A 13,600-nucleotide genomic window follows, 5' to 3' on the forward strand; every position below is an offset into this window, starting at 1 on the left:
AAAAGCTGTATTAATTCACAGAGATTTTACGTCGGTATTGAGTCCCGACTATAGATGTATTTTCATTTCCACATAACCGATTTGAGAGGTATTTTTTATCACAGTCCATTAGATATGTAGATACCTTATCCTCATATCACTAACATCAGCCATCGTGGACAGGCTTTAACATCCCAGCAGATTCTTTGTGTTGCATTAAGTTTTTTGCAAACTTTACAACAGTGCAGCGGATCATACTGTAATAGTAAAGCCACTGTATGCAGAGCCATCAGAAAAGTGTGACTCGCTCTCAAACGTTTTTTAAACGTTTTTGTAGTGTTCCCTGGACAGTAGAGCCATTAAAAAGAAATAAATCATTATACATTATAGTTCTGTTAATGATCATGGTGCTGCAGCCTCAGAATGGGATTAGTATAGCTTACTTTTTCGACCGCAGGATTGCACCTAAATGAAATTATAGGTGTAATAACAATTCCAGTTTTCACCAGTAATATTATAAGTTAACTGTGATTAAATATGAAATGAATACACTGTTAATGCGTTAATTGACTCGAGCAGCAATTTTCTCCCACACCAGTTCTCTCTCTTTTGCAGCAGCAGCCGCTGTCTTGCTTTTTTAACGAAATACATGTTCAAACTCGCCGTTTGTGCGCATGAGTATTTCTGCCAACCCGTTTGTTTGTGGGTGTTACCATGGTGAATGCGTAAATCATGGCTCCATTCATGCTGCCTTTCGTGCGCGCAGCGTAACCCTGAGTGAACATACTCCAAGTTGATTGAACCAATTCAAATCAGCTGTTCTGGAACCGAAAACTCAGAGTTTCCATCTCAGGGTAAATCAACTCAGACATCAGGGTCAGACTCAGAGTTTGTTAAACCTCCTATCCTAAATATGAGGATAAACTTAATATGCAACAAAAAAAACAAAAAGAGAAAGAGTGACCATATCACTAAGGTGCCTGATAGATTAATAATCATTAATTAATTTACCACCATCCTAAACTAGTCAAAAGGGTGCCCGTTTTCATTTATATTTTCATTCATCAACAATACACAGAAAATAGCGGCATAGTAGCAAAAAATAAAACACAGGCATAAACACATATTAAATCCAAAAGTCAGGCACTGACTGTTCATACACTGACATGGCTCTTTTTGCGACTTCTTACCAGGTTGTCGTAGTACCATCAATATTGAGGAGGCTGATGAAAGGCTAGGATCTAGCCTATAGAGTTCATGGAGGCGTTAGCAGAGGACATAAAGATAGCTTCTGCAGCTTTGTGATCTGTAAAAAGCTGCTCTTTGCCATCAGAGATCACACTGTGGGCTAGATTTATCAAGCCGTTTGCGCCTGTTTCCAGGCGCTAATTGGTCGCAAAGACGGACGTAACCGATGCGGGCTATTTACAAACAGGGCGCACTTGGGTAAAATCGCAGATTGTCTGCCACATGAGCGAGAAGAGACAAGTTGCGCTTTCAATATGCGTTCGTGGGAGGTTGGTGGAAAGTGGGAGTTCCACCCAAAAGGTGGGAGGATAAAGCGCAAAGTGCACCTAATTATATATTCCGTGGTATTTACAAAGACTGTCAGTAAGAGCGCCTCTATTCTGCAGGGGAAATTCTCCGCCTCTTAAAAGCAGGTCCAAACCAGCCGCAATCGAGTTTTCCTCGTAGACCTTTATGCCGCTGGTGAAATGGCAACAGTAATTTGAGCAAGACGAAGACATGGGCGAGGCTGAAAATATTTTAACACAACACAAGAATCACACTTTGTCAGTGAACACAACATCATTTAGCGTTACAGATCAAGCAGCCGTGCAATATTAGAGTTACTGGAAGAAATCAAAGATGAAATTGAATCTCCCACTCAGCGTTCACATCCCAGTCCAGCAGCTGTTAAACTCTTCGCTACATTACAAATATTGGCATCAGGATCATTTCAAACAGTCATAGCATCAGCAGTGGGAATATCGCAGTCTGCACTCAGCCATATCATAGCACAAGTACCGCTTTGCTACAGCGCAATTTACGGTACAGTGGGCGGAGAAAGACGCTGATTGGCTGATGGGTGTCAGGGTTGATAAATACTACTCAAACTGTGGAAGCATAGCGTGCGCTATTACCGAACTCGCATAAACAGACGCAGCGCAAACTGCGCTAGTGTTAGTAAATTAGGCCCTCAGTGTGCAGGGATATCGGAGGGAGAACCTCAACTGGAGATCACGGAGTCTACGCTTACAACTGTATCATTTCAGCTCTTTTACCAATATAGTTAAGTATCAAATCAAATAATAAATCTATTTAGATTTAGGTAAAAATAGCTAATAAATGCTTAATTTGTACTTTTAATGTTGCTTTAAACTTGATCTTGTCAACCTCAAAGAAAAAGAATTTCAGCTTCTTATTTTTTCAACTTTATTTTATTGAATTTTTAAATTTTAACAAAAAGTGACACCACATATTGAACAAAGTGAACACAGCATGGTGGAACTGATATGTCCCCTCCCCTCAAGTCCCCTCCCCACCCGCAAACCAACCCAGTACAGGTCCAAAATGGGGACAGACAACACAGACCCATGCACACTGACAGACACACACCAGTAAGGACACACAACATCCAAAATGTAAAAGTAAAAAAGATAGACAACCTAAAAGAGATAGAGAGGAAAGAAAACAACAACAGCTGGCATCAAATGCAGCAGTTCAGAAGGAGCTCAGTCAAAGAATTTCAGCTTTTAACAAAACTTTAATTTATTTCATGTTTCATAAATTATGAAGTATACTTGTTGCATTTTATTAATCTCAAATATCAATGACACTATGCAATTTATAACTTAAACATTCTGAGTGTGTTGTAGTTAATTAGATCATCTTGACAACTATGACTCAGCACAATTCAGTACAGAGTAAAAACACTACAATTATTTGCTTTCCAAAATCTTCATATAGTTATTAAAAACCTAATGATCTGACCCTGAGACAAACTCAGATATAAGATGATGATCATTTCCTACTTCACAAATGAATTGCAAAAAATCTTCTCAAACGTAGTTTACTAAGATTCTTTATACTTTCTGGACATTTCTAAATAGCTTTCAGCATGAGAGTTATAGTAGTCTATAGACACATCTAAAAACAATTCAACATAGTAAACACTTCATTTAGGAGATACATAGTATATCTGAATTTCTTATATACTATAAATGTATATTCTAAATATTAAAATAATCAGCTTTTCTACAAAAACTAATTTTAAATTACTGCAGTGAAGCAGTTTTTGAAGTCACATAAGCTTTAAAGAATTTGGAATAAATGATGGATTTACTTCTATCTTGTCTGGGTCACACTAATGATTATCTGATTAGTTTTGTATTTTCAAAATATATTAAACATGCTATTATATTACCTCATAGTTTCTTTCTCGAGAAATTTCCAGGCAGTTTTACATTAAACTAAATTGAGTTTAACATTTCTACATTGTTGGAACTATTAAGGCAGATATATCTGTTTCTTTTACAATAACAGACATGGAAACAACTGATTTGATGAAAAGTACTTTATTGTGTTAAAATAATGAAAATTAAAACATGCAACACACTTTATCAATGAAACATGTAATCAGACAGTGAGTGAGGGAAAGAGATAAACAGAGAGAGAGAGAGAGAGAGAGAGAGAGAGAGAGAGAGAGAGAGAGAGAGAGAGTAGCAGAGAGCAGACTGAGATCAGTATCAGAGTGAAACCAGTAGCAGAGTCCCAGTGAGTCAGGTCAGGACTGGGAACACTGGTCTCTCCTCAGTGTCTCTGAGAGTGGAGTCTGGGAGCCCTGGGTGGCCTCACAGGTCACAGAGCCCACCTTCTCCCACTGGTCTTTAGGGAGCCTCAGGGTGCTGCTCCAGCTGTATTTGCCGTCCTTCCCCAGCACCCCGGGGCTCCTGCTCTCCTCCCAGCTGCTGCTGCTGCTGCTGCCGTCCACCTTCCAGGCCAGACTCCAGTCTGAGGGGAAGCCCTTGTTGGCCAGGCACATGAGCGTGGCCTTCCCCTGGATCAACTCATCACTGGAGGGGGGCAGCACCGTCAGGGTGGGACGGACATCACCTAGGAGACACCAATCAGCTTAGAGGACAGGGACCACACAGCTGTCAATCAACCAGCAGACACTTGGACACCTTGACTGTGTGAGAGTTGGTTTTCTCCTTTAAGGAGTTTCTGTCAGATGGTTTTTCTGCTCCACCAGTCACTCACTCACACATTGTTTCACTTCCCTTTAAGAAGCCTCTCATGCAAATCACCACAGAGAGAATCATCTCCACAATGAGCTGATATATATCAAACTATACACTGGAAATAAAATGTCAACTTTTGGGACAAATCTTTAAACCTCCAAATCAAAATCATCACCAACCTAACTATACATTACTTTAAAGTATTTACTATAATAGAAACAAATCCAGAAAATGAGCGGACAACATCAAATGTTCTTCATGTGGATTTCCATCCTCATTACCAAACTGTTCAAATAGTTTTCAAACTTTGAAACAATACATGACACAGTAAAGAGATGTTGCACATTTTCAAATACCGATCTTTATCTTTGCTCTGTTCAATTGTTTGAATATTCGAATCTTCATTTGCTTTAAACAGTTATCATTGATGTGGAAAATTAAAATGAATCTTGTAGAACAGGTTTTCAGTTTTATCTTTTCCACACTTCAAGTCATTTAAATTTCAGTTTGACAGAAATGTGTAAAGAAATGTTTAGTGAAGCTGCTCTGACGTTAGTCTCCACGATAAAAGGAGGAGAAATAAAAACATTAATACTAAAAGTAAATAAAAATATATTTCCTCAACTTTAAACTAAATTTAAAACATTTCTTTACAATATCTACAACATAATTTTTTAGTATTTGTGGAGAAACTTACTTCCAACATTCAGTCTGGTTCCTCCACCGAACGTGTACCACAGTGATACAAAGTCATTGAGCCGCCGTACAAAAACCTCTCACTGTAGAGAGACACGGCTCTCTGACTTTGACACAAACAAACTCACCAAAATGAGGCTGTTTGTAAAATCTCGTCAAATGAAAAGAGAACTGACAATAACACAGTGCTGCAGATTTCCTTAATGCATGTTTCTTCTCCTGCAATTAATTTACATAAGACAGAACACATTAGATTAGATTGAGTTTATTGTCCACTTCAGTGGAAATATGTGTTTGGCTTCTCCCAAAGTACAGAAAAGGTAAACATAATGCACATAACACAGCACACGATTAAAAACATACAGAATATACAGAATACCATATACAATAGTGAACAGGTAGGTAGCAGCAGATAAATTCTATGAATAATTCAACAAATTAAATCTTATAAAATAATAAGTGTTCAATTCTGTGTTCAATGGCTGTATGGCATAGGGAATAAAAGACTTCTTCTAAATGTTCCAGCAGGTCCTTGGGACCCTAAATCTAACATTTACTATACTCTGATAAAGTGATTGATCCATTGATGAACAGCATCATCAGAGTAATCCAAGTCCCTGTTGGAGTCAGTCAGAGCATTTCCATAGAGAGCCACTTTGCATCAGCAGCACCATGCTCCAGTGCTCTGGGAGAGTTTATAGTCCTGAGAGTTGAACACTGGATGACTGACAGCTGTCCTTCATGACAACAGAAGACACAGAAATCCTCCTCATCAAAAACATGACTTTGATCTCCGTCCTCATCTGGACTCTCCTCTGCTGCTGCTTCACAGGTAAAGTCCAGAGAATCAAACTCCTCTCCTCTATCAACATCCGTCCCTCTGAAATGAAGCCGACTAAACCGGACGCGCGTTTTATGTTTTTGTCTCTGTATCCTCAGAGTCCAGAGGCCAGGTCACAGTGACTCAGCCTGGAGCAGTGAGCTCTGCTCTGGGAGGCTCCGTCTCCATCAGCTGTAGGACCAGTCGGAATCCTGACTATTTACACTGGTACCAACAGAGAGATGGAGAAACTCCTAAACTGCTCATTTATAGTACTAGCACTCGACAATCAGGGATTCCAGATCGTTTTACAGGCAGTGGATCAAACTCTGACTTCACTCTGACCATCAGTGGAGTCCAGACTGAAGATGCAGCAGTTTACTACTGTCAGAGTGCACATTACATCAACAGCCAGTGGGTGTTGACACAGTAAAAAGTGGCGCGTACAAAAACCTCCCTCAGTCAGACTGAACAGAAACTGAACTGACTGCTGCAGCTGGAAGCTACTGCAGAGACTGATACACTTCACTGAGGACACACACACACACGCACACGCACACACACACACACACAAATACAATAAATGACCAAGAGTTTGTTGAATAGTCCCATTACAGTTACCAAAACAACGTGTTTCATTATTAGTTTCATTCTGGACACAGACCTGTCTGAGTTTTTTAATTATTATTTTTTTCATCCTGTATTTATCCAGGCAAGTCATGTAAAACACATATACATTTACAATGGCAGCTTTGAAAAGACAAAGCCTCTTAAGGGAGGGTGTAAGGGCTAATAGAGAAATGTCAAATTGTCAGTTAAAAAGATGACAGCAAACATCCAAACATTTCCAACACCTCCACTACTTCCACCCAATCACAGCAAGCAGAACAGAAATGACATACAGTCTAGCACACAAGCATGGTGTCAAACGAGGACAGAACACGAGCAACAAACACAAGCACTAATTCAACATGCAGAGCTAAACAGCAGCAGCAAGACAACACCAATCAGCATGGGGCAACAGGAACCAGCAGACAGATAATGGGGAGGGAATGCTTGAGGTTCCCAAAACAGCCGCATGTATCAGAGAGAAGGTCCATAACAGAGTTGTTAAAAGCTGACATGAAGATACAAGTTTTCAGCTTTAGTGTTTTTGTGAGATAGTTCCAGTCTTTGGCTGCAGCAGACTGGAATGACGACAGAGAGAAGACAGTATTTGTTTTGGGAACTTTGAACAGAATATGATGAGAAGAACGTGTCAACTTATATCCAGAGGTGGGTAGAGTAGCCAAAAATTGTACTCAAGTAAAAGTACTGTTACTTCAGAATAATATGACTCAAGTAAAAGTAAAAAGTAGTCATCCAATTAATTACTTGAGTAAGAGTAAAAAGTACTTGGTGAAAAACCACTCAAGTACTGAGTAACTGTTGAGTAACGTCTGATTTATTTTTTAACACAAGCATTCAATCAGATGGACAAAAATACAAAATAATCATCTTTAGGCAAATTATAGTTCATCCAATCAATTGAATACATTTAAATTAATTACAAAATAGCTTAAATTAAAATAATCCAGGTAAATTCAAGTAATTAAAAATAAAATCAATAAAATAATAATACATAAAAAAAAATAAGCACAAGTAACACAAAATTCCAAACCTTTATACTTTTTTTACCAGGCCCCTCAGGCAGAACTAGAACAAGGTGATGGAGCTGCTGTTTGGGCCCTTTACTAAGGTTAACATGCCTTCATTAGGAGCCCACAGGCCCGTTTCAGAAAGCAGGTTTAGTGAAAACTCTGAGTCTGTTAACCCTGAGATGAGGGTAACTCTGGGTTTTCCGTTCCAGAAAGAGAGGTAACTTAACCTCGAGTCAGTTACTATGGTAACTGAGTCTGTGAACCTAACCTGGTCGGGAGCAGGTTTACTTCAAGAAACCTCGAAGTTTCTCTCTCTCCTCCCACGAGAGGAGAAACTCATTTCCTCATTCATTCAGTCTGTATCAGGCGCATTTTAATGCAGTTTTATCTGCATGAATAAAAAAACGCATTGGTTTATGTTAGGCAGATTATAAAACATTTTTTTTCCCAAACATGTCATGTCCTTTTGTCGACGATCCCGTTGATGAAAAAGCTGTATTAATTCACAGAGATTTTACGCGGTATTGAGTCCCGAACTATAGATGTATTTTCATCTTCCACATAACCGATTTGAGAGGTATTTTTTATCACAGTCCATTAGATATGTAGATACCTTATCCTCATATCACTAACATCAGCCATCGTGGACAGGCTTTAACATCCCAGCAGATTCTTTGTGTCGCATTACGTTTTTTGCAAACTTTACAACAGTGTAGCGGATCATACTGTAATAGTAAAGACACTGTATGCAGAGCCATCAGAAAAGTGTGACTCGCTCTCAAACGTTTTTTAAACGTTTTTGTAGTGTTCCCTGGACAGTAGAGCCATTAAAAAGAAATAAATTATACATTATAGTTCTGTTAATGATATGGTGCGGCAGCCTCAGAATGGGATTAGTATAGCTTACTTTTTCGACCGCAGGATTGCACCTAAATGAAATTATAGGTGTAATAACAATTCCAGTTTTCACCAGTAATATTATAAGTTAACTGTGATTAAATATGAAATGAATACACTGTTAATGCGTTAATTGACTCGAGCAGCAATTTTCTCCCACACCAGTTCTCTCTCTTTTGCAGCAGCAGCCGCTGTCTTGCTTTTTTAACGAAATACATGTTCAAACTCGCCGTTTGTGCGCATGAGTATTTCTGCCAACCCGTTTGTTTGTGGGTGTTACCATGGTGAATCGTAGAATCATGGCTCCATTCATGCTGCCTTTTGTGCACGCGCGTAACCCTGAGTGAACATACTCCAAGTTGATTGAACCAATTCAAATCAGCTGTTCTGGAACCGAAAACTCAGAGTTTCCATCTCAGGGTAAATCAACTCAGACATCAGGGTCAGACTCAGAGTTTGTTAAACCTCCTATCCTAAATATGAGGATAAACTTAATATGCAACAAAAAAAACAAAAAGAGAAAGAGTGACCATATCACTAAGGTGCCTGATAGATTAATAATCATTAATTAATTTACCACCATCCTAAACTAGTCAAAAGGGTGCCCGTTTTCATTTATATTTTCATTCATCAACAATACACAGAAAATAGCGGCATAGTAGCAAAAAATAAAACACAGGCATAAACACATATTAAATCCAAAAGTCAGGCACTGACTGTTCATACACTGACATGGCTCTTTTGCGACTTCTTACCAGGTTGTCGTAGTATTTTTTTTTGATTATTTTTTAAATTTTTAGTATCTAGTTATGAGACCAATGGGACAGTTCGTAAGAAATAGCTTTTGCAACTTTTTGCAATACCTCAAAAGCTGCTCTTTGCCATCAGAGATCACACTGTGGGCTAGATTTATCAAGCCGTTTGCGTCTGTTTCCAGGCGCTAATTGGTCGAAAAAGACGGACGTAACCGAGCGGGCTATTTACAAACAGGGCGCACTTGGGTAAAATCGCAGATTGTCTGCCACATGAGCGAGAAGAGACAAGTTGCGCTTTCAATATGCTCGTGGAGGGAGGGTCGTGGGGAAAGTGGGAGTTCCACCCAAAAAGGTGGGAGGATAAGCGCAAAGTGCACCTAATACTATATTCCGTGGTATTTACAAAGACTGTCAGTAAGAGCGCCTCATTCTGCAGGGGAAATTCTCCGCCTCTTAAAAGCAGGTCCAAACCAGCCGCAATCGAGTTTCCTCGTAGACCTTTTGTCCGCTGGTGAAATGGCAACAGTAATTTGAGCAAGACGAAGACATGGGCGGGGCTGAAAATATTTTAACACAAGAATCACACTTTGTCAGTGAACACAACATCATTTAGCGTTACAGATCAAGCAGCCGTGCAATATTAGAGTTACTGGAAGAAATCAAAGATGAAATTGAATCTCCCACTCAGCGTTCACATCCCAGTCCAGCAGCTGTTAAACTCCCTCGCTACATTACAAATATTGGCATCAGGATCATTTCAAACAGTCATAGCATCAGCAGTGGGAATATCGCAGTCTGCACTCAGCCATATCATAGCACATGTACCGGCTTGTGCTACGCAATTTTACGGTACAGTGGGCGGAGAAAGATGCTGATTGGCTGATGGGTGTCAGGGTTGATAAATACTACTCAAACTGTGGAAGCATAGCGTGCGCTATTACCGAACTCGCATAAACAGACGCAGCGCAAACTGCGCTTGTTTATAAATTAGGCCCTCAGTGTGCAGGGATATCGGAGGGAGAACCTCAACTGGAGATCACGGAGTTTACGCTTTACAACTGTATCATTTCAGCTCTTTTACCAATATAGTTAAGTATCAAATCAAATAATAAATCTATTTAGATTTAGGTAAAAATAGCTAATAAATGCTTAATTTGTACTTTTAATGTTGCTTTAAACTTGATCTTGTCAACCTCAAAGAAAAAGAATTTCAGCTTCTTATTTTTTCAACTTTATTTTATTGAATTTTTAAATTTTAACAAAAAGTGACACCACATATTGAACAAAGTGAACACAGCATGGTGGAACTGATATGTCCCCTCCCCTCAAGTCCCCTCCCCACCCGCAAACCAACCCAGTACAGGTCCAAAATGGGGACAGACAACACAGACCCATGCACACTGACAGACACACACCAGTAAGGACACACAACATCCAAAATGTAAAAGTAAAAAAGATAGACAACCTAAAAGAGATAGAGAGGAAAGAAAACAACAACAGCTGGCATCAAATGCAGCAGTTCAGAAGGAGCTCAGTCAAAGAATTTCAGCTTTTAACAAAACTTTAATTTATTTCATGTTTCATAAATTATGAAGTATACTTGTTGCATTTTATTAATCTCAAATATCAATGACACTATGCAATTTATAACTTAAACATTCTGAGTGTGTTGTAGTTAATTAGATCATCTTGACAACTATGACTCAGCACAATTCAGTACAGAGTAAAACACTACAATTATTTGCTTTCCAAAATCTTCACATAGAGTATTAAAAACCTAATGATCTGACCCTGAGACAAACTCAGATATAAGATGATGATCATTTCCTACTTCACAAATGAATTGCAAAAAAATCTTCTCAAACGTAGTTTACTAAGATTCTTTATACTTTCTGGACATTTCTAAAAAGCTTTCAGCATGACAGTTATAGTAGTCTATAGACACATCTAAAAACAATTCAACATAGTAAACACTTCATTTAGGAGATACATAGTATATCTGAATTTCTTATATACTATAAATGTATATTCTAAATATTAAAATAATCAGCTTTTCTACAAAAACTAATTTTAAATTACTGCAGTGAAGCAGTTTTTGAAGTCACATAAGCTTTAAAGAATTTGGAATAAATGATGGATTTACTTCTATCTTGTCTGGGTCACACTAATGATTATCTGATTAGTTTTGTATTTTCAAAATATATTAAACATGCTATTATATTACCTCATAGTTTCTTTCTCGAGAAATTTCCAGGCAGTTTTACATTAAACTAAATTGAGTTTAACATTTCTACATTGTTGGAACTATTAAGGCAGATATATCTGTTTCTTTTACAATAACAGACATGGAAACAACTGATTTGATGAAAAGTACTTTATTGTGTTAAAATAATGAAAATTAAAACATGCAACACACTTTATCAATGAAACATGTAATCAGACAGTGAGTGAGGGAAAGAGATAAACAGAGAGAGAGAGAGAGAGAGAGAGAGAGAGAGAGAGAGAGAGAGAGAGAGAGAGAGGGAGTAGCAGAGAGCAGACTGAGATCAGTATCAGAGTGAAACCAGTAGCAGAGTCCCAGTGAGTCAGGTCAGGACTGGGAACACTGGTCTCTCCTCAGTGTCTCTGAGAGTGGAGTCTGGGGAGCCCTGGGTGGCCTCACAGGTCACAGAGCCCACCTTCTCCCACTGGTCTTTAGGGAGCCCTCAGGGTGCTGCTCCAGCTGTATTGCGCCCTTCCCCAGCACCCGGGGGCTCCTGCTCTCCCCCCAGCTGCTGCTGCTGCTGCCGTCCACCTTCCAGGCCAGACTCCAGTCTGAGGGGGAAGCCCTTGTTGGCCAGGCACATGAGCGTGGCCTTTCCCCTGGATCAACTCATCACTGGAGGGGGGCAGCACCGTCCAGGGTGGGACGGACATCACCTAGGAGACACCAATCAGCTTAGAGGACAGGGACCACACAGCTGTCAATCAACCAGCAGACACTTGGACACCTTGACTGTGTGAGAGTTGGTTTTCTCCTTTAAGGAGTTTCTGTCAGATGGTTTTTCTGCTCCACCAGTCACTCACTCACACATTGTTTCACTTCCCTTTAAGAAGCCTCTCATGTAAATCAGCACAGAGAGAATCATCTCCACAATGAGCTGATATATATCAAACTATACACTGGAAATAAAATGTCAACTTTTGGACAAATCTTTAAACCTCCAAATCAAAATCATCACCAACCTAACATTACTACTTTAATTATTTTAAAGTATTTACTATAATAGAAACAAATAGAAAATGGCGGACAACATCAAATGTCCTTCATGTGGATTTCGATCATACAAAAAACAAAAAAAAGCTGTTAAATAGTTTTCAAACTTTGAAACAATACATGACACAGTAAAGAGATGTTGCACATTTTCAAATACCGATCTTTATCTTTGCTCTGTTCAATTGTTTGAATATTCGAATCTTCATTTGCCTTTAAAGTTATAGTTATCATTGATGTGGAAAAAATAAATGAATTTTGTAGAACAGGTTTTCAGTTTATTTATTTTTCCACACTTAACCATAATTAAATTTCAGTTTGACAGATAATGTGTAAAGAAATGTTTAGTATGTCTAAGGGTTAGTCTCCACGATAAAAGCAGAGAGAAAATAAAAACAAATTAATAAAAAAAAAATAAAATATATTTCCTCAACTTTAAACTAAAATTAAAACATTTCTTTACAATATCTACAACATATTTTTTTAGTATTTGTGTAGAAACTTACTTCCAACATTCAGTCTGGTTCCTCCACCACACGCATGTACCACAGTTATACAAAGTCATTGACGCGCGACCCCCACCAAAAACTCTCACGTGGAAAAAAACACTCTCTAGAGAGAATTCTTTGACACAAACAAACTCACCAAAATGAGGCTGTTTGTAAAATTCAAATACAAATGAAAAGAAAAGAGAACTGACAATAACACAGTGCTGCAGTTTGATCCTTAATGCATGTTTCTTCTCCTGCAAATAATTTACATAAGACAGAACACATTAGATTAGATTGAGTTTATTGTCCACTTCAGTGGAAATATGTGTTTGGCTTCTCCCAAATAAGAAAGCAAAAAAGGTAAACGTAATGTATATTACACATACACACGACACGATTAAAACATACAGAATATACAGAATACCATATACAATAGTGAACAGGTAGGTAGCAGCAGATAAATTCTATGAATAATTCAACAAATTAAATCTTATAAAATAATAAGTGTTCAATTCTGTGTTCAATGGCTGTATGGCATAGGGAATAAAAGACTTCTTCTAAATGTTCCAGCAGGTCCTTGGGACCCTAAATCTAACATTTACTATACTCTGATAAAGTGATTGATCCATTGATGAACAGCATCATCAGAGTAATCCAAGTCCCTGTTGGAGTCAGTCAGAGCATTTCCATAGAGAGCCACTTTGCATCAGCAGCACCATGCTCCAGTGCTCTGGGAGAGTTTATAGTCCTGAGAGTTGAACACTGGATGACTGACAGCTGTCCTTCATGACAACAGAAGACACAGAAATCCTCCTCATCAAAAAC

At 38.6% G+C, this 13,600-nt stretch overlaps 2 gene segments (V, D, J or C); one reads left to right on the forward strand and one right to left on the reverse strand.

Annotated features, from left to right (window-relative positions):
• Positions 1-3,541: 3,541 nt before the first annotated feature.
• LOC120555161 lies at positions 3,542-4,996 on the reverse strand. The segment is given in 2 exon segments: positions 3,542-4,095; positions 4,921-4,996. A coding segment is annotated over 1 exon segment (258 nt).
• Positions 4,997-5,699: 703 nt separating this feature from the next.
• LOC120555103 lies at positions 5,700-6,172 on the forward strand. The segment is given in 2 exon segments: positions 5,700-5,751; positions 5,859-6,172. Coding segments are annotated over 2 exon segments (366 nt in total).
• The last annotated feature ends 7,428 nt before the right edge of the window (positions 6,173-13,600 follow it).

The sequence above is a fragment of the Perca fluviatilis genome, unplaced genomic scaffold, assembly GCF_010015445.1.
Source record: "Perca fluviatilis unplaced genomic scaffold, GENO_Pfluv_1.0 PFLUV_unplaced_scaf_2, whole genome shotgun sequence".
Lineage (NCBI taxonomy): Eukaryota > Metazoa > Chordata > Actinopteri > Perciformes > Percidae > Perca > Perca fluviatilis.